Source organism: Nothoprocta perdicaria, unplaced genomic scaffold, assembly GCF_003342845.1.
Source record: "Nothoprocta perdicaria isolate Ctin4 unplaced genomic scaffold, notPer1 scaffold_71, whole genome shotgun sequence".
Lineage (NCBI taxonomy): Eukaryota > Metazoa > Chordata > Aves > Tinamiformes > Tinamidae > Nothoprocta > Nothoprocta perdicaria.
The window spans coordinates 2,588,957-2,610,732 of NW_020455988.1; the positions used below are offsets into that span (position 1 = coordinate 2,588,957).

The 21,776-nt window shown below is 37.5% G+C and overlaps 1 protein-coding gene and 1 long non-coding RNA gene across 2 annotated transcripts in view; one reads left to right on the top strand and one right to left on the bottom strand.

The window, feature by feature from the left end:
- Positions 1–615: 615 nt before the first annotated feature.
- LOC112957289 lies at positions 616–2,350 on the bottom strand. The gene is made up of 3 exons (XR_003251192.1): positions 2,031–2,350; positions 1,468–1,523; positions 616–810 (listed from the first exon to the last, which is right to left on the bottom strand). It is a non-coding gene; the product is annotated as an uncharacterized LOC112957289 (long non-coding RNA).
- Positions 2,351–2,353: 3 nt separating this feature from the next.
- The window catches only part of TACR3 (tachykinin receptor 3), a 20,321-nt gene continuing 898 nt past the window's right edge, over positions 2,354–21,776 (top strand). The window contains exons 1-4 of the mRNA XM_026050883.1: positions 2,354–2,853; positions 12,712–12,900; positions 14,312–14,462; positions 20,812–21,008. Of these exons, the coding sequence (XP_025906668.1) occupies positions 2,378–2,853; positions 12,712–12,900; positions 14,312–14,462; positions 20,812–21,008 (1,013 nt within the window). The 5' untranslated portion in view covers positions 2,354–2,377. The remainder of the gene's footprint in view (positions 2,854–12,711; positions 12,901–14,311; positions 14,463–20,811; positions 21,009–21,776) is intronic.

The following is a 21,776-nucleotide window of genomic DNA, read 5'->3' on the forward strand; positions in this document are numbered from 1 at the left end:
TGAGGAGGATTAATCGTGGTGAGGTTGGGACTGCTGGCTAGAAGCATCAGAAACACGAGAGASACAATGAGGACATTGGTTCCTGGTGTGCTAATGTGGAACACATCAGTAAGTTGAAGGAATACAGGCTGGAGTTACTAGTTTGGGAATGAAGGCAGAAAGGTGTAGGGAATAGGTCTGGGTTTCTGCTTTCTGCCTCAAAGCCATGTGATAATCTCAAATTAAGCTTCTAGAATTAAGAGTTGAGTCTTCAGGTCATTTCCATAACTAGCCAGTCCTGCATTCCTCATGCACTAGAATCAACATGTGAATTCCTCAACAGACTCAGACTACAGTTAATTCAGTTTCTTCCTCAGGTTTTGACTGTAACTTAGATCTTTTCTTACAACTCAAACTCTTCCCCCACCAATGCATGCACAAAGGGCAAAGGAAAGTCTCCTATCCTACAACTTCCTTGGGAACAGACTTACAGTTACTCAATCTACCCCAGCACAAAAAGTCTCTGTGCCTCTTATTACGGGATCTCTTGAGAGTGCGGCCCAAGGTCTATATGGAAAATGGCCTGTGAACTATTGTTCTTTAAACATACCTCCAAGCAGAGGAAAAAGGATGATGCTGATCGAAGATGAAGGATTCAAAACAAGAAAGTGTGAGATTCACTCCAATGAATTATAGGATTAGTTATCTATGACRAGGACCTGCCACTTGCCGACAGGTTCTAGAAAATGCTGTAGCAAAGGTCAGATGTCCACAGAACTCCTAGGCCTGGAATGAGGAGCTGCTTCTTGGCACCATGTCGGCTGGTTAAACCTAAGAGGTATATAGAAATGGCCAGAGTTGGAGTCATCCATGTTAAAACTGCAGTGAAGACTACTAAAGTGCAGACACCACTTCCACAGAGTCAATACAGCACAGAGATAATGACACACAGGAATACTTCATTTTTGTACTAAGCTTCTGTTTAAAAAATGTAGAATGTGCCATTTCTAATAAAAGCTATTGAAATAGCTCCCACTGCTGTGACACAGTTGAAAGGAAATCTCTGATGATGACAAGTAGTAGCTCTAAATTGCTGAAGCATGGAACAGATCAGTGCTAAAACGCATTTTCTCTCTGTAGACTGCAGCCTATCAAATAACATAGGATTGTGGATTGAAGCAATCAAGCTTCACACAGAGCATGCAATCTCTATGCCAGCTGCTCTTAACCAATTAACAAGCAAACTGATTTCTTGAATGTGAAAAAATAGGTATGACTTGTACTCATTTGCCTTTCTACCAGTATAGAAATCATTGGATACAGAAATATTGTTTTCCCCAAAAATAACTACACTTAGTGAAAAATAAATRCATAAAGTAAAAAATATTTCACAATATATATGCTTTTTGAAAAGACACAAAGAAAACTAATCCTTACTACTTTATCCATATTTAAGAAAATCTATATACAGAGCTGCATGGTGCTTACATGGAAATCAGTGTCAGATGGATATGCAAACAGCTTTTCAAGCAACAAGGTTAATGCTGTAAGAAAAAGGTAATAACATTTTAATTTTACAGACATTTATAGATGTTATTTTATAGATGCTTCCAGATATTATTAGTATATTACAAAATGAAAAGAAAAAACATATATATATAGATATAGATATATTTCTTTATCTGAATGAGGTTATTTCAAATCTGTAGTTAACAACAAATAAAACATGCCCTGAAAGGAAAAAAAAATAGGAGTAAAAAAGAGGATATGCATGAATTTTTTTCAAAAAAGCTTTAATAAAAAGCAATCTCAACCACAAATATTCGACTAAGCCATTTAATTAGTCCTGCAAAGACAGGGCAAAGGGCCATTGAAAAAGCAAGTGCAAGAATGAAACTTAAAAGGAAAGCAAAATAAAAAAAAAATTCCCAACAAGAACAGAGAATTCCTTTTCCTGGTAGCTCTCCGCACAGCTCCTAAAAGTGCTGCTGCTGACAATGAATGGAACAAAAGGGAGGCGGGAGAGGGGAGAGGAAGAGGTGTTATCTTACCAGCCGATGATGCTCATCGCTTCAGTCCCTGCATGACGCTGGCAACTCGCAAGCCTATAAAACATGCTTGGCTCCTGAGCCCCTTCAGCAAAACTAAAAGAGCAGGCTCTACAGAAAAGCAATGGGACTTTCGTCTATCAGCAAGCAGTTATTTCCTGATCCAGTCGTGTAACACTTCTCAGGGTTTGAACAGCATAGCCAAAGCTTTTTCCCAGCAGGCTGGTCTGACTGTGCTAACTTGCTTTTTTCTTTTTTTTTTTCCCCCCTTATCTGTTGGAGGGGACTTTGGAGGATTAGGAGAAGGAAGTGGGGACGTTTTTTATTCCCAGAAGAGAGGAACATCCAAGATGACTTCTGTCCCCACAGCCCATGCGACTGCCAACACAAGTGACCAGTGGGATGGGAGCCTCGCCGAGCCAGGTGATCTCTGGGGAGAGGCACAGGGAGCTCTAGCTGGAAATGCTTCTTCCCCTGCCGCATCCTCAGCAGCCAACTTCTCCAACCAGTTTGTGCAGCCCTCTTGGCGCATTGCCCTGTGGTCTCTGGCATACAGTGGGGTGGTGGCAGTGGCCGTCTTTGGAAATCTCATCGTCATCTGGATCATTCTAGCTCACAAGCGCATGAGGACAGTGACCAACTACTTCCTGGTGAACCTGGCCTTCTCAGATGCCTCCATGGCTGCTTTCAATACTGTCATCAACTTCATCTACGCACTGCATAGTGAGTGGTACTTTGGAGAGGCTTACTGCCGCTTTCACAACTTCTTCCCCATCACAGCTGTCTTTGCCAGCATCTACTCCATGACGGCAATTGCAGTGGACAGGTGAGAAAGAAGAGGAAGCTTTGGGATCAGATTTTCTGCTAAAACAAAAAATCAGAGCTAAGGCATAGTAAGTGATGAGAGGCAGACAAGATGTAGAGTCCTCAATTGTTCATAGCTTGTGTTCTTTACTCTTCAAAATCTCTAACACTTTTTTTTTTTCCCCCATTCATGTCTTTGGTCTCTCTCATTCAATCTTTCATTGGTTTTACTCTTGCTTTCTTTTACACTCCTCCCTCTCTGTGCTCCCATCTTTTAATCCTAATTCTGTGACAGCCATTCCTCAGTGTTGCTTTCCTCATTTGCCAAAATGACCTGTTTCTCCATTGATATAATCTAATTCATACTGATGAGGAGTTGGAGAGTGCAGGTTTAGCAAGAGGATTTCAAATTTCCCTCCTCTTTGTGTTTTGGCAGCTGACAGAAGCATTTTTCTCCTCCTCAGAAACCACTTCWAATTGTTTTTAACAGCTCTTTCTATAGACAGCTCTGAGCTGCTTTGTTTCTCCTGACATGAACTAAGGAGACTATTTACATTACCATCTGCACACATGCAGAGGTGTGGTAAGAATAGGCATTACAAGGTCTCAAAGTATTTATTTTTTTCTGATTACTGGCCAAAAGCAGTCTTTGTGACTGAAAGAAAGCAGGGCAGAGACAAACATTACTGTTTTGCTGCTGACAATAATAGACCAGGACAGCTTCAGCCTCTACAGAGCAGGGGGCTAACACAGCTGTCAGGCTTCCAACAGAGACCCTTTGACTACTACCTCGGTCAGGAATTGCTGTGGCTCTCCCCTAGGAAATCTTCCCTTTATCATTTTTTTCCCCATGTGCTGTACTGAAATGGATTTCCCATGTGCTTCAGATATCCAAGCAATTCCTGAATTTAATTCATAGTAARACTGTTTTATACTCAAGTCTTTTTGCTTTTCAGAAATGCACTTAAATTACTCACAAAATTCCTTTCTAGATGTTAAAACCATGTTATATGTCTTGCCTGAAYTGACTTGGCAGAGCTGCAGCAGCACTTACAGATGCTGGTAGTCAGGACTTTTATGAGGTTCAATTCATTTTCTGAAACTTCATAAATATCTTGTTTCCAGGTGCAAAGATTGAGAAATATGCTGTTATGCCTTTCTCTGTGCTGTGGACATGGTCATAAAAATGCTCTTCTCTTAGCACTACTAGTTGCTAATGTTATTTTGACATTTTAGGTGACATCTCAGCCAGATGAATTTCTCTGCTGTAAAGCTAGAAACGAAAAAGGAAATGAGATTCTTAACAGCTCTTCTACCTTGCTGCTCCTAGAACAGGGGAAGACAGGTTGAGAACCAAGCACTCTCCTGMTGATGACGATACATTTTGTTTCCATTTGTTACTTTACATAAATAAATGAGGAGGCAGTGCAAAGCCATATCTTAAACCAGGTGAAAATTTCTTCAGGTGCTAAGTCAGGTTTTGCTCAAGATTTTTCCTAGCGTCACAGTGGTCCTTGCCATTAGCCACCCAGCTGCTAGGATGTCCTGAGTGAAGTTTTGATTTTTCTGACAAAACTACCCACAGATATTAGTTGAACTACCTGGAAAGTTTCTAAACATAATAGAAAACTGGAAACAAAGTCAAAGTTGTTTTATGCTATGCCATTTCCTGGAAAGGAGGAAGATGCATTACTAGAGCTAAGTAGCTCTGTTTCACACTAACTGCTTGAAGTGCTATGGTCATATTATAAATATACTGGAAATATTTTCCCTGCTTTGACAATAAGAAACCTGAGTGTTCAGTAGAGAATCAATTACTGCTGTTATTCCCTCTCATGATATTTCTCACCTCAGAATCTCCCAAAGGAATGGCACCACACCACAATTTCTAAACCTGCCCACACACAAACATCACAAAATCTTTCCTGGAGGGAGCATAATGAAAAATGCAAAGGCCAACTCTTAAGTGGGTTCTCTGTAATATTAAAAAGCATCATCTAAAATAAACAGAACATTCTACCAAAGTTTCCTGATTGAGATTGTCATTATATATAATATGTATATAATATCACTCTGTATATGTTCTGTGTCTTTAACCACTTCTTAAGCTCAACCTTACATGTTCATAACTAAAAAGGGCCCAATACTGCAAACCAGGACTAAGCTACTGAGAGAACTGAAAAGATAGGATCAAATAAGATGGCTTTGCCATAGAAACTTTTATAACTCAAATACTAAAAGGTCATGGGCTGCAACTCACTAAAAATTTGTCACAATATGCTCTGCAGGTCATTTTTAGACCATGCTGACATGCCCCGAGTCTGAATGAGTCACTCTGACCCAGGCCTCGCTGAGCAGAGTCAGGGCAGCACGACTTCCTTTCACATCTGACTGTGCACAGGTTTCTAGAGGCCACATTGTACACACTGTGAGCACCATGAAACTACTGGGCTTCTGTTTTGTGGAGCAGACCTTTTCTGGCAGTGGAAGGTGCTAGAGCTAAAGATGAAAGTATCCAAGATTAGTGTCCTTCTCAATGCCTATCTGGTCACTAAACATCATCTCAAATTTATGTGGGATCATTCCCATTTCCAACTATCCTTTCTTGGAAGTCTTTTCTCCTGCCTTTTGCTTCTTTTCCAACAGGCTACTTGGAAGATGCAAGCTGTCAACTCTGCAGTGTGCTGCAGAGATGGCACATGCTGGCTCTAATGAGGACAACTCGAGTGCTAGAAGCAGCACAGGTTTAGCACTGCTCCCTGTACTTCATAGGCACTCACTCACCCTCAGCAGCTCCTGCCCAGTTACGCTGCTTTCAGTACTCATTATGCTTCATTGAGCTGCTTTACAGGGACACACTCTTAAAAATACAAAATTGACAACTAGTTTTACAGATCAGATTCTGCCACCTACTCTAGCCCTCTCCACAAAAATCCCAGGCTATTTTTCACTTGAGCTACTTGCAGAGTCAAAACTACCAAAATGTAAGAATCCCACAAATAAATCTGGTGTTAAAGGGATTCCAATTGTTACGTATCTTTTTTTATTTAATCAGGGAACTTTCCTCACATATCTGAGAAACCTGATTGTGTTCATGCATGCTCTGGAGTGTTACAATTCTTGCCTCAGTGAGTCATAAATAATGTGCCAGCACATAATTTACTACACACCAGAAGACTATCAAAGTCACTTCTCCTAAATTAAGATATGAACATGCCTCAAAGTCCCAATACAATGTCAATAACTTGATTTTTTTTTCCTGTTCCTTCTAATAAAATGAAATGCTTTTTCTCCCACCTCAAAGAAAAGTACAGAACTGTTAAATTCTCAGTCCAACAGAGCCATTATAAAACTCTCTATAATGTATTTATTCCACAGATCTTTATCTGCAACTGTATTTTCAGGAGGAATAAGACTATCAATATTAGAGCTGAGACAGGTATTAGCACTCCCACTTCTGTTATCCCAGACAGTCTTTTCAAATACGACCACATAGCAGCATGTTAGGGATGAATGTTCAAAATATATAAGCTCGATGCATTTTTTTTTTTGAAGTTTGCAACAAAGCCATAGAAATAGAAAATCTACAGCAGATTTGGAAAGAAAACCCAAGATCCATGGGTCCAAGATGCAGTCTTCTTTTTCCCAGTACCCTTGAACTCACTTTGTTGAATATGAATTAAAAGTAAATCAATCTTCACAAAATTGGACAAATAAAAACTCTTCATGTTGCAGAATAAGACTGAGTCATAACAGTACAATCACAGTATTTCAGCTTTTTTCTGCTRCCAACCTCATTTCTTTTTAATAAATTTACTTATCTAGATCCCCTTTTTAAATTAGATACTACCACATCAGCTTCTTTTAAAATATATAATTATTATTTCTGCAGAGATACTAAACTCAACCACATTCTAATCATTATTCGCAGAACATCATTCAAGTCAGACCCTGAACACTGTTTAAGATTAACTTGAGCTGCTTCTCTGCTTAGGGGCTACTCCTTATAGTAACTGCTCCATGAAGCAGTTAATATTGCCTGAAGTGCATTTTACGCATGATGACAAAGTCACTGATATTTTCCATTAGCATTCTACTATTTGCCCTCACAGCCTTTCTCATTTCTCTTGGCAGTACACCATTATCATTGCCACATAGTTGCCTATATTCAACTTCAATACTGAAGGTTAAGTTTTCCTAGTCATGTCTAGAATTTTATGGTTTGAAATTCCATATTGCCTACTAATACTTGTTCTATCTGATTTGATTTTAAGCTATTTTTAACATTCAGTTTTATTCTTCCTCTGGCATGATCTCCTCTCACTTTTCTAGGAAACTTAATATTACAYTGTCCTAGAGTGTAATTCCTCCTACATTCCTCCCTACATTGTTTCTGGTATGCTTACTACACAAATATCCATATTCAAAACTTGTAATTTTAATTTCTCACCTTATTTTTGAGACTTCTAGCATGTATACAGAAGTTCACATAAGCATGTGTTAGTGTTCTATTTTTCACGATTATTATCCATTTACTGCTGATYGTTAGTGACCCTTCTACATAGCCATTTCTCATACCTCAACCTAAGCAGTAAAATATAAGCTTGGAACATACTCACATGATCCAATTTTTCAAATGAAACCTGAAGTTGTCATATGTACATGTTCTGATCCTCAAGCTATCATTTAGGCTCTTCAAACTCTCGAAGCATATGCTATCAACCTGGTTATAATCACAATGTAGCACCACAAGCTCTTAAAAGGCATCTGCTACTCAAATTCTGAAGAAAGCAGTTCGCACATAGTAAAATGTGTCCTCTTTCCAGTGGAATGCATTTTGGCACCTGCCTCTGCATGAGTTTCTATTCGTGGAACAAATGGCTCAAGGCCTTCAAATCCCATAAACACTTCAAAACCTGCCAAACTGTACTCCAGCACCTTTGCTGTAGAAGAACATGATCTGAATTGGGATTTCACAGCCTGCATGTTCTTTCTTGTGTGTGCCCAAAAAGTATAGGGCAAGGTGTAGGTGAAACAAGTACGTCAAATATGCTTAGCAAGATAAGATATAGTGTTTTATTTTTACTTTTATTTGCCTCTGTGTCATGTAACTGTACACAAAAACTGTCATACCCCAAAACTGAAGTTCAATACAGCTCTCTTCCTCACTCTTGGATTATTTAATAATATTGTATCAACCTTGGTCATTGAACATGAATAAGAAAAATATAGTCAAAAATATACTTAAAGTATCCTATTCTTTTGTCAAGCAACATAGAATTCAAATGAGAAATAACTTCATCCTACTCCTATGTTCAATGGTTATATTATAACATGGACCACATGATATTACTGGATTCAAGTGCACAGGTTTCCATCTACAAAGTGTTAGTCTTCACAATTTGGAGAGAAAAAGTTGAACAGGAAAGCCTTAAGGGCTCAAAAAGAATCCAAATCCAACATGTAAAGAATTCTATTTTGAAATGTCATTTGTAAGTCAACCACATGACCTGGGGGCCTGATATGATTTTCAYGGGCTGCCTATTCTCACTTTCTTTCCATCTAAGAAGAAGAGAGGAAAAAAAAAAAAAGAGAGAGAGAGAAGTGAAATAGCATGTGGATGGAGAACATTTTGATCAAATGGCTAAAGGGTTCCATCTGCCAGAAGGAATCTGTATCTTGCTGTGGTATAAGCTTAGAATGAGCCATCAGAGGCAGAACTGTGTCTGCCAGAATTCATGTCAGAGTGACATTGTTGATAACAGGGTCAGTTTTGGAATAAATGGCATAACAAATGATTCTTGCCTTTTGTTTTGCACTAAAAAAATCTTCTAGTTAACAAGTTGCTTACAAAAGAAACAGTGAAGAAAATGAGGCTGCTAGGCCACGCTCCCCAGGAGCATAAGCAACACTTACAACAGTGCCTACCCCCACATTATCTGTTTAACGCAGGAAACAACATCTGACAACTTCAAGCTACATGTTCAGAAGTGAGGTTCGCTTTATATAGTGTATTAGCCAGTCTTAAATACATTTCCTGAGTACCTTCATTTTTAGCTTAATGAATACTATTAAGAGATGAATTAGTGGTTTACTACATAGTACTACATACCTGCAGTATTTTATCAGAGAGACAGTTTAGGACTTTTTGTTGTTCTTTAATATTATTGTCTATATGTCTGATACATTAGCCAAGAGCCAAATTTGTACTCTCCACAAGATTTGTGTTTACCAGAAACAAAATTAATTTCCAAATAATTGCAGCCCACCATTCTATAAGCAGGACAATTTAAGTACACCCCACACCTGGCTTATCTAGACTAGATATTTGGTATTACACTCAACTATTCTAATATAGATTGAACTATCAAAAACATAGTCTCTAAATCAATTTCAGGGACCAAAGCAAAAACTTGCCAATTATGAACTCATAAAAAGCCACTGATTTTAACAATATTTTTGAATGATTTTGGCTTTGCCTTGACGTTAAAAGAAGACATAACTGTAAAGCAAAAAAAGTTGCCATGACAAATAATGTACTCAACTGTGAAGAAAGGTAACAAGCGTAATGAGTCTGTGCTGCACAGTCATGGTGCAATCTGTCTGCAGACAGAGATGGTTTGCAGAGCGTGCAGAGACACCTGCCCACGTAGAACCAATTCAAAGAGGTGGAGCAACAAAAGCCCTTCTACCGAGAGAGGTCAGATAGGTATGAGCTCATTAAACACCCCATTTCTGTGCCTATTCACAGTTAGAGCATACACTGCTGCAAATTAGTTACRTATTCATAAAAATCTAGTCCATTAGCAACAGGTTCCTCAAGAGACAGCACTGCACCTTTTTATGAGAACTTAGCCATACTGACAAATTCCAGGTTCCCTGTTTCAAGGCTTCTGTTTCTATTAATAGGTACCYAAAAGCAAGGCCCTGAACACATGGATAGGTTAGGTCTGATTTTAAGGGGGGAAAAAAAAAAGTTCCAGTGCTCAAGGCAGCACTGCCATTCCCCAAGAGCAGATGCCCCCTGAGGGAATCAGGTTCAATTAACTCTTTTAGGATACAACACACTGGTTTCTCAGAAACATGACATACTTGTTTGCAAGCACTTATTGCATAGCTACATTTATGCTTTAAAGTGACCACTGCATAATCACAAMCTCTCTCACTGCAGGTCCTTCTAGCCACAAATCCATCAGAGCAACTCCTATGAACATGTCCATAGCCAGACTTCTGCACACAGACTCAGTGAATGAATAGAGCAGAATAAAAGACTTGGTTTTCCTCAATTAAAAAAATGCCTCTAAAAGTACACAGCTCATTCCATCTCCTTTCATCTACCATATCTACATTATTCAGATTATTTATAAAGACTCTCCATAACTAAAGATTTAAATCAGGTGCAGGGAATCATAGCATGTTCCTCATCCAAGTTTCTTAATTATCAGCTTATTTGAAATGCAATAGTAGGGAACAATGCAAACCCAGCTTCTGTTTTGAGGAAATAACAGCATCTGTGTAGTCAGAAATGAAGTACACTCTTGCTTCTCCTGTTGACGAGCTTCTTACATCCAACCATTACAATTTTCCCCCAGTCTCTTGCTCTGTCAAGCCCCAATTTCCTCTTACAATTTGAGGATTGATTCCCCCTCCCCATTTGAATTAATCAACACCCTGTAAGCAGGTRAAACAACACTCAGGATGATTAAGGGGTTCCAACTGTGTTTGTAACAGTGTCTCCAGATGAGCACATCTATACATTTGCAGGTTTCAATTTTGAGCATGGCATTGTTTTAAAAACATCCTAAGCATTTTCTCTACAATTTTCTAAAGAATGTACTAAAGATGGATGATTTTCATGTCTGTTAGCCAAATTATGATGTTTTACACAAGATAAATYGGAACTTAACTTCCATTTTTTCTTTCTAGTCTCTGAACATCCTCTTAGCTTTAAGTGGACCAAGCTGAAACTCTCACAGAACATGATCTAGCCTATTTTAGATGCAGTTCCCATTTCATGATATTTTGAGGTACCCAAGATAGGCAACTGGTATTTACTAGTTCTTTCACATTCTTAGAATATGTGCTAAGATGACTTAACCCTACATGTTTGAAGCAGAAAGGTAATTTTTTTCTTTTCTCTCCTGCTTCTCCACAGGTTAAGACTATACTAATAATATATGATCTCAACATCATAAACACATGCTTAGAAGTGAGATTCATAGCTTGGTCCTGCGTSTCCAAAAATATCCCTCAGAGCCATAACACACAAGCTTATGAAGTTTCTGTATTGCTTACCAGCTATCAGCCTCTCAAGTGACTTGCCAGCTGTAACAAGCAGGGTACTTTRTATCAAGACAAACAGATGGTGTGTGATTATGCCACTGTTAAAAGCAGCAGCTTTACGTGCATCAGTGTTATTCAAATTGGCACACCATGGTGCACCAGCCACTCTGTCTTGCAGTCTAAGTGAACGCTCATCAAGTGCAATGGAACAACTCACTGACTTCAGCAGCAGTTAGCTGGGGACAAATTTTAACATAAGTCAAAGGGAGAATAATGAGATGTCAGTCAGTTGCAACCTGATAACAGCAAACAAAATTACATTAATGATTCTGAGGATGAAACTGAAGTGCTACCTTTAAATTCTTTAGAGAAAGACACACACATTTTAGAACATGRTGCAAACATTGAATAATTCACATTCTTGCAGGTGTTGACTTAATCTGAATCTCTACCTACACATATTTACATCCCTAAATTTCTAAAAATGCATATTCCATCTTATAATTAGCTTCCAAGTACTACTGTTTATACTGAATGGGCTAATAACAGTTTTGGCTTGCTGCGATCTCTAAGTATAACAAGTTAGTCCTTTCAAGTTGATACGCCATATCAGAATCCTCACTTCAAGTAGAAAAAAAAGTACCTGTGGCATTATTAGGAGCTCCCACTGAARTGAGAAAGCATTAGAAGTTCAAATCTGAAATCAAGCTACTGCACTGAGAGTAATATTTGATCCTTGATCAATAAAACAAAATGGAGTGATCAAGGAAGTAAGCGGAAAATGTACTACTTTAGTATTTGGAATCTACACTGAGATCAAAAGACAAAAAGCAGGACTTTTTTTTTTTTACTGCCTCCCTTGGTGTCTCCTATTGCTCTTTTTATCACACTTTTAAAATTGTAATGATTCAAGAGTAACCTTTTTCCTTTTTTTTTTTGCACATTCAAAATACATAGTTTTCCAGTACAATTATGATGTATCAAAAACAATGCTATCCTACCTCAGAACACAAATTGAGAAAGCAAATGAAATGTTTTCTGGCTTTGAACATTTATTTCTCTTGGTGCTCTTATGTCTCCTATATTCCCTGGAGGAAAGGCTCATCTGGTTACTTTCTCTGCATATAAACCMGTAGCAGTCACAAGTCAGCCTATGTCTACTTCCCTGAACGCCTGAGTGCTTATCAGGCTTCTGTAGCTATTGCAGAGATGACTAATAATTCTGACAGTAAAGCTGCTAATCTTTTTCTTTAAGGAAKAAACTCTGTGTCATATAGCAGAGCAAACAAAGATCCAGCTATGTTGTTACTTCTAGATCAGGTTCTTCTGTGACCAAATTAAGTAGGTTCTTGAGAAACAGTGGTGACATTGATATAACACCATTAACCAGGTGTCCCATAACTTTAAGATAATACTTGGTGAGCCTCTCTTTTCCCAGCACTTCCCTTCATGGGAACTAAACAAAAAGCCCAACTGAATCAAAGAGCTACTGGATGACAAATATCTGTCTATATTCCTCACCCAACCCTAAGTTTTGGTTGCCTATAGATATATGCTTATCACTTTATCTTGTATAGGTTTGTGTTTTCCTTTACAGGTACATGGCCATTATTGATCCTCTGAAGCCCAGGCTCTCTGCAACTGCTACTAAAGTGGTCATTGGAAGTATATGGATTTTGGCTGTCCTGCTGGCCTTTCCCCAGTGCCTCTACTCCATAACCAAGGTGATGCCTGGGAGAACTCTTTGCTATGTAGCATGGCCAGGTGGTCCAAAACAGCATTTCACGTAAGCTTTTGTTCTTTTAAATTTGGGCATGATGACGTCTACATTTTCAATGTACTTGGAGAAAGCCGTAGAGTATCATACAAACACTTGACCCTTCAGAGTTATASAGCAGACTATTTAGACTAGGAAGATGATGTGTTTAAATGTGGAACCCAACTCTTTATTCTCTTCCATTTCTACAAGCGTTTTCTGTTCCAAACTSTATGTTCACCATCATGGCCTCACTTAAGACAGCTTCTTATATACAAAGCAGATGTGTTCAGAAAGGGAGACAGAACATGGAGTCTAAAGCAAATTTTCAGACCATCCTAACTACAAAGACAAGCACTTCCTATTTCCCTTTGATCTAATCAGAAATTTTCCACTGTTTCTCTTTAAGAAGGCTGGATTTTCCCACCTCATTCTGCTAGATGACCACCGATTACCTTAGATATCTTTGAAAAAATGCCAAACCTGTAATCAGTTTGACTTTCTGGAAGTGCAGAACAGCTATCAATTAAACTAAATATATCCTGCTTGTCCCTCAGGCAGAAATAAGAAGTGGTTACTTAGCCACAGGATTAATTACTTGCCCTTTCATGTCTTCGTTAGCATTAAAGCTGAGTTCTGTGTTCAAGGCTGAAAAACTGAGCAACCACCTAGGAGCCATCCATATTTCTTCTTAGGGCAGTCAAGTCTTCTTAGAGCAGTCAAGTCATTCTTGATGAGGTTTGGGGATTCTTTCCTGATTGCTCACTCGGATATCATCTCAAGTTGGCATTTAACCAGTAACTAGCAGAAAAAAAATCAGTATTTTTCCCCCTAAACTTCAGAGATGACTGAATGTACATAGGCAATGGACTTGCCACATGAAGACATATCTTACATTAAGTAACACATGGATGCTCATCAGTGTCTTTGTATAAATACACTGTTATTGTTTTTCCTCTTTCATTTATGGTCTAGACTAGAACTCAAATTCCAGCTTGCCTTTAGTATACTTTGCTGTGCAGTATACACACAGCGAAGTGTGTACACTCCACGGGATTCAGATAGTTATGTACAAAGATACACATTCTGCAGTTAACTATGGTTTTGATGGAGTTATTCTTAATTTATGCCAGTATAAGTTCAAAATCAAAACTAGAGAGCCCATAAAGTGCTTGCATTTAAATATTTAAAAACAAAAACAAAGAAAACAACAGTTCCCTAAGACTTTTCCAAGAAGGCAGTGAAAGCTGTAAGACAGCTGAACAGCATGTCAAGCTGGACACAGTTCCAGGCAAAGGCAAGCTTGGTTATCCATTTARGGACTAACAAATAAATACAGAAGACTTGTTCTGTTATAGCAGCACTGCTGACTTCTAATAGCACATTGCTTCCAAGCAGCTCCTTGAAAAGCACTTAACAGTTTAATGCTTTTTCACTACAGGTATCATGTCATTGTCATCGTGCTGGTCTACTGCTTTCCACTGCTTGTCATGGGCATCACATACAGCGTAGTGGGAGTTACCCTCTGGGGAGGAGAAATCCCTGGCGACACATCTAACAAATACCATGAGCAGCTCAAAGCCAAGAGAAAGGTACTGTTCCATTAGAGCTTATGAAGGGAAACCTGCTAACGTGTTATTAGGTTGTAAAACACAGCAGTATTTTCTTACAAAAGCACCATGTCATTTGAAACAATAGTAATGTTTTTATTGGAGTAGATCTTAAGTTTGACAAGTTGTATTTTATATTCACTAGCTGTTATTTTCTAACTTCAGCATTTTTAAGTGCAATATTTGGATTTTAACTTTTTAATCCACCTATAAAAGCATGCAGTATATCTGAAATTTGAAAACTAAGTCCACATGATTTTGCCTTCAGAAATAAAAATGTGTTTTGAATAATGGGCTATTGAAGTATTAATAGCTCCTCAAGACAGATTCTCATCCTAGTGTAAAAAGTGAATTTTACTGTAATTTTCAGTAGATTAAGGATGAGACATCTTTGAGATGAGTACTGATCAGACTGCTAATAATGAATAATTTATGTTTAAAATCAAAACCATTTTTAGTGTGAAAAACATCATTTTTCCCCAGTAATTCTTTCATTTTAATTATCGTCTAAACTAATAACACTGTGCATTGCTTATGTAACAATTGTTTCATCAATCGAAGAACCTTTTTTAAAGCTTTCTCTTCACTATGCAGAAAAAATATCTTTAAAACATCAATATACAGAATAATAAGCAAGCACATTGTATTATTTCTGATAATTTTCRTATTAAAATGAGTTCAACTTTTTAGGTTTGTAACCACAGTACCGAAGCACTGAATCCTAACTGCACATCTTCAACTGCTCAGTTTCTCTGCCTGGCACCATGAATGCATTTGGCAGGACATCTCCATATAGGACATTGGTCTTGTCACAAATCCATGCCTGATACTATATTTTCTACAAATAATAGGAAAAACTGATGCACCCATTTCTTTCAAGACACTGTACCTGACTTTTTGGTCGTTTTTTTCAGGAATATAGAGTGGTTTTACCTCAACATTACACAGGAAGTGTTGTTACGGCACAGAATATCCTAATATTGCCTTCCATATATTTTCTAACTCTTATACCTCCAGATAGGTTAGAGACAAATGCAAAGCACATTATGCCACAATTTAGTCATCAGAAGATAGGCACTCTTAGGCAGGGTTACAGGGTGATATGTGGTTTCTCTCATGGCACCAGATGGGTTATTTGTTTTGGTGTTTATATAGCTCAAGGGAAAGCACCATCTTCTCTTAAGGAAGCAAAACATATTGACTGGTATTGTCATCTCTATTGCTTTGTAGTATTTTAAAGATTATTTGGAAAGTCAGCTTCCAGATAATGACAAATCACCCTGGTAATCCAGGTCCCAACTARGTCCCAAGGTCGAACTACCAGAATCATTTCCAGAAACGCTGCAAGCATTTAAAAATATCAGCTTTCAAATTATCAACATTATCCACAGAAGTTCAACATTACCATTAAAATATCTGCCATGCATCTTGCCACTTATCAAAAAACTATTTTCAAAGGTATGAAACCACCTTTTCTATAGAATGCAAGTGAAAAGTTGCACTGGCCAATTAATGGTGTCATTTCCAGTATTGCCTTTTAAACCCCCTCCAAAAAAAAAAAAAAGACAAACACTGTGGACAGTGTCTGGGCCCCAACCAATGCAAGAAATCACTGTGKAACAGTTTGCAAAAGAAAGTGTGGAAGGAAAATTATTAACAATAACTTGCATAACTAGGAGAGTCCACGATTGCAGCACCCTTTATGGTAAAGACAAAGTAAAATTAACAGTTATGTTTAATGAGACTAGCTGTATTCACTGTGTGCTATGAAGGGTCTGAGCACAGCCCTTGAAAACAACAAATCTCTCAAACTTCAAATATACGCAGGAGATAAGGAGTAATGTCCTTCATTAAATGATTCTAAATGGGAGAGTAGTGAAATAGATGCCTTCAACAGGCACAAAATAGGGATTCAATTATGTGCAGAGATATTGTAACTACACCAGTGAYTTTATTAGCAGAGATGCATGACAGCTCTTCAGTTCCACTGCTGTGCTCTCTGACAAGCTTCATGAAATATAACCAGTATTTGGAAAGATGTTTCATAACTGGTCACTCACAGAGACAGAGCGAATAGAATCCAAATTAAGCTATCATTCATTCTGCCTCCTGTAACTGCCAAGTGACTGCTTCTCCTTCATTAAAGAAATTATCTGTTGCAGTTGCTATTTAGCTTACAGATACCTAACCATAAGGAAAGTCTGTAGCTCATTCCTATTATAAATTAATGGGAAACAGCAAATAGCAAGCTATATGTTACATATTATACAATGATTTGCAGGGCAAAAGATGTTTCATTAAGATTGTTTGGAATGGTATTTAATGCTGCCAGTTAGTGAACAGACCATTTTGAACCTTTTAAAGAAGCCATGTTTTCCAATCAATGTTTTAAAGCTTGAGGAAGAAGTCTGATACTCTCATCATTTCTTGTATGTGGCTGACCAATGTACCCTAAATTATTCTGAAAGCAACCTCAAATAAGAGCAAAGTGAAAGAATTTGACACCACTGACACCACTGAATATGAACTTCAAATCTTCAAACTCTTTCGGAGCTACAAATCACCATAAAAAAAAAGACCATCTTAACTCAACATTTCTAAGTAATATACTCAGGAAAGACCGTGCTATGTTGCTTTTTCGCATAACAATACAGCTTAGATGGCCAGTTGGTAACAAAAAATAATAGCTTGAATGATTAAAACTAATCAGCTCTTTCCTTCTCCCCCTACTAAAACGCTATGTTTATGATTTCGTATTTTTCAAAATCAGTCTCCTTTGAGCCTAGACTAACTTTTGAAACTACCTTAGAAATTAAACCAATTTTAGTATTTTGGTATTAATGAGATGGAACAAGTTCATTTTACTGTGGYTGTCCAAGTAAAATGTATCAGGAATAAAGAAAAAAGCAATCCAGGAAGAAGAAATTTTCACAAGCATTTTAAGATCTAAAGAACAAATCCCAACAAATCATCTTGAACCTGAAACCTGATAAAGGTTGCCTGGTTTCAAGTTCAGTTACAACTCCTCCATTTAACAGCTCTGCTTATCTGTTCTCCTAGGAAATAAAACAGATGTATACACATGATGCCAGTATATCATTACAGTCTCCTAACCAAGCAAGTGTCACATGCTTTGTTATWGTTATTCTCCTTATTGACTCAGTCATTTTAGGATCATTAGCTCCTAAAATACTACTTCCAAAGTTAATGTTTCATTTTCTCATTAGAAATCAACGTAAAAAACTTTCCTATGTCACAGAAAGATAACAGGTTTTATTCTCAGCACTTTGTGTCTTCTAAGTGGAAAAAAAATGAAGAAATCACTTTGCACTGTAAATCTATTTTGTAAAGCAACAGCGATGGATACGTGAAAACATGCTCAAAACTAAAAGTATTTGCAGYAAGACTAATAATTACTGAGATCATGTCAATTTTACTAGTAACATAAACCAGATATGCACTTTGAGATGTGCCAACATAGGCCATATCACAAAACACAGAAAATAGTCAACCAACTTATGCCACAAAAAGTATAATTTAAAAATGCCAGTAGCAAAGTCTGTTCAAGAAAARATGTCAGAACCACTTTGATTTTGAGGGAGGAAAACATATTTCTGCACTTGCAGGACAGCAATCTGATGCTAAACCACTTTATTCAAGCCCAGACAACCTTCATTTTCTGTCTGTACAAAGGAACTATGCAAACTGAATTGAAAAGTAGTTGCTTTAAKGGAAAAACAGAACGGATGAAAGGTGGCCATCAGAGGGGAAAAAAATCCAGAGTGCAGCAACTGGCATGTGTGCTATWTGATTGAAAGACTTGCTGTACTTGAACACTCTCCAATTCTTTTGCCTTCAAAACCTCCACCTGTTTCACATATCAGGAACATATCCTTGTTACAGGCTAAAAGAACACAGAAAATGCCTGAGCTTGTAAAGACTGTATGAGAAACCACAGTATTTGCTATCTTGAAGAACAGTCCAATCTCTGTGCTAAYGCCAGCAGAATTACCTTGAAATCCTAGCGTTCTTGCAAAACACAGACTGTGGTTTACTCAAGTGCTGTGGGAAAAAGATATAATGGTGTCCTGTTTTCTTCCGTGCTTAGTGCACAAAGGTGTACATGTTTGTCCCCAGGGCTGGAAAGTGCATCTACTGAGGGCACATTAACACGCTGGTGGAAATACTTCAAACAGTGTTATTTTAATAGTTTGTTTCTTCTCACAAAGCAGAAAAACATTACAGCTCACAGAGATTATTTCTGAGCCGCATCTAATATCCATGCTTGAGTTGTGTTCATGGATAAATAACATCCACAGATAGGAAAATTAAGGCATTCTTACAGAGTACAGGTTTTCAAGACCCACTTACGTCTCCATAACCCAGGAGTAAAAACTCTGAAATTAATGAAATTGTGGAGTATAAAAACGGGTGCATATGAAATGGGAAGGCAAAATCCCTGACCTTGCGAAAGCAGCAATATCAAAGTTGCTTTAGAAAAACAATGAAGGGCTGCTAAGCAGTTTGAAAATGAAATAATTCCCTGACTCAAATCTCAACTATTGATGGCAGATCAGTGTATTGCAATGAGAATACTTCTATAATTTTTAACATTTCTAGATTGATAGAGACCCCTGACATCAATTAATTCTCTCCAGAAAGTTAATCTTTTACCCCCAATCTTTTAAGAATTGTTCTCAATGTCATATGTAAATCAAATTTTTTTTTCAAGCTATTTTTCAGGCAAAATAATAAAATACATTTGCTGCTCTATTCTTCAGACAGAATCTTTTAGCTCCACTCCCTTTTACAGGATAAAATGTTTTACAACACTAACAACTCCAAATACTCCAGTTCGCATAAGCCTAGACTTGCTCTATTCTTTGAAATGCATTTTGTTCTCATTAGGTTGCCTTCATTAATGAAATAATATTGCTTATTCAAGAGGAAAATGACTTAAAGGCATAGCCAACTTTTTTCTTAAAGATGCATCTTTTGTTCGGAACAGGCAAGCTCAAGTCTGCAGGATCAATGTCACAAAAATGCTACTGAAAATTAAAATATCAAATGCTTCAATTTTCTACCATATTTCAACTCTAGCCTCAAGATTTCTCTAAATCAAGATCTGGGCTGTATTGCTCATTGCCCACATACTCAGCACAACTCATTTTAACAAAAAATACAAGTCCCAAAAGAACACCCCTTTCCTCCAGTCACACTGCTCACTATGCAAGAGCAGACTTAAGAGAATGACAGTGGGGCCTGGTGCCACCCAGATGTAAGCTAGTTGCAACTGGATGCAATTTTTGATTGCCTGCTGCAATTTTAGAAACCTCTCCATAGCAGAAACGTGGCAGGAACAGAGCTAAGATGAAACATAACTGAATTCAATCATTTTTTGGCTTGCTTGCTTTAGAAATGATTCCTACTACACAAGAGCAAACTCTCATTAATCAAGTCTATGCAGCAYGGAACAGAAGAAAAAGTGATCAGTAATACCTCAAAAAATATGYAGCACCAGTATATTACCAAAAGAAAATAGAACTTAGCTGTTGTCAGTGCCACAGGTCTAAGTACACGAAACAAAAAAAAATTATTAAGGCTCTTTTATCCTCTGCAGTTTGGCATGAACAGTGTCCCTAGAGATATTTTAGTGTAAGATCACAATGTAGAGGAGAAAGACAATCAGTTCACACTTACTGTTTCACTTATTTTGCCCCTGTCCTTGGTGAGCTTAATGCTCTACTGGCACTTACGTTCATTCATCAGGATTTACATCAGGACAGACTGAAGTGCCCTCAGTTCATAGACCTTGAATACAGTTCCTGTTCACAGCTATTGATCACCATCAGCAAACTTAAAATGGTTTGGAAAGAACAAACACATGGAAAAGAACCACAGCATCACCTATCATATGCTGTGTTGTAGCATGTGCATGCCTGCCTCTACTTGAGAAAGTGATCAGTAAATTTCAAAGTCTAACGCAAGATGCATTTTTATGGTATTTTACAGTATCCAAAATGGTATCCAAATGCAAMACCTACAATTTTATTCCATGTGTAGGTGTATATAATATACAGTACATTAGAAAGCCAATTTTAAGTATGCAAAATTATGCAAAGATCAATGTGGATAAAGTTAGAGAAATTTTTATGCTTTTTTTTAATGACAAACAAATGTTTGATTAAAAAGAAAATGACATGAAGGAATGCTCACCTTTGCTTTGACTAAATTCAAAAATGAAATCATGCAAGATGATGAACTGATGCTGAAATGGTGCTAGGAATAAAAAAGGATAAATGTTATAAAATGGTATTATTACTTCTTTCAGGTGGTAAAAATGATGATTGTGGTTGTGCTGACATTTGCCATCTGCTGGCTGCCATACCACATTTACTTCATAGTAACTGGGATCTATCAACAACTAAATCGATGGAAATACATCCAGCAAATCTACTTGGCCAGCTTTTGGCTTGCTATGAGCTCTACCATGTATAATCCCATTATCTACTGCTGTCTTAATAAGAGGTAAGAACTAGTTAGGAAACAGTTGATATGTATCATTAACAAGAATACAAATAGTTTACGAGTGATAAAAAGTGTCAAAACTCTGCTTTGATAGACTTCAGCTATGGAGAAGGCAGAAAAATCTTCCTTTAGGTTTTCACTTGAAACTAGTCAAACAACCAAATGCATACTTCAGTAAGTACTTGAGTTTACTTTCAGAGCAAAACTCAGCACTCGCAAACCATTCCTTTCTGGGTCTATAGATAATTTAAAAACCCCTTAAGTATCTTCCTACTCTTGGACTTTCGAAACAGATTCCTAGATACATGCCAAAAAATAGACCAGTAATGCCATACACTAATAACTGAGATACACTTATATTACATATAATGGAGATATATCACAGGTCATCTTGTTCAGAACTCTGTGCAAGAATTAAGTATAAGGAAGAATTATCATTTAAGTTTTAAATTTAACTCAAGGAAAACTCTGGATGTCTGCTTCCTTTCCAGGGAGGAGGAACTTACAATCTTAGCGGCATTTTTTTCAGGTTTGTTCATGTAATATTGTTACCTATAAGATGATCTGGGATCGGACAGGATATATCACACCAATCAGGATATATTACTTAGGTATTAATTACTTAAGTATTAAGAGAGCAGTATTTCAAGAGAAAGAAAAAAACAAGTCCCAAATGAGGAAGAGGTCAGAAGGTGACTTGAAAAATAAAGCCTAAAGTTTTTTTATATATATAATTTCCTTCTTTAAAGCTCTATTTCCACTAAATAT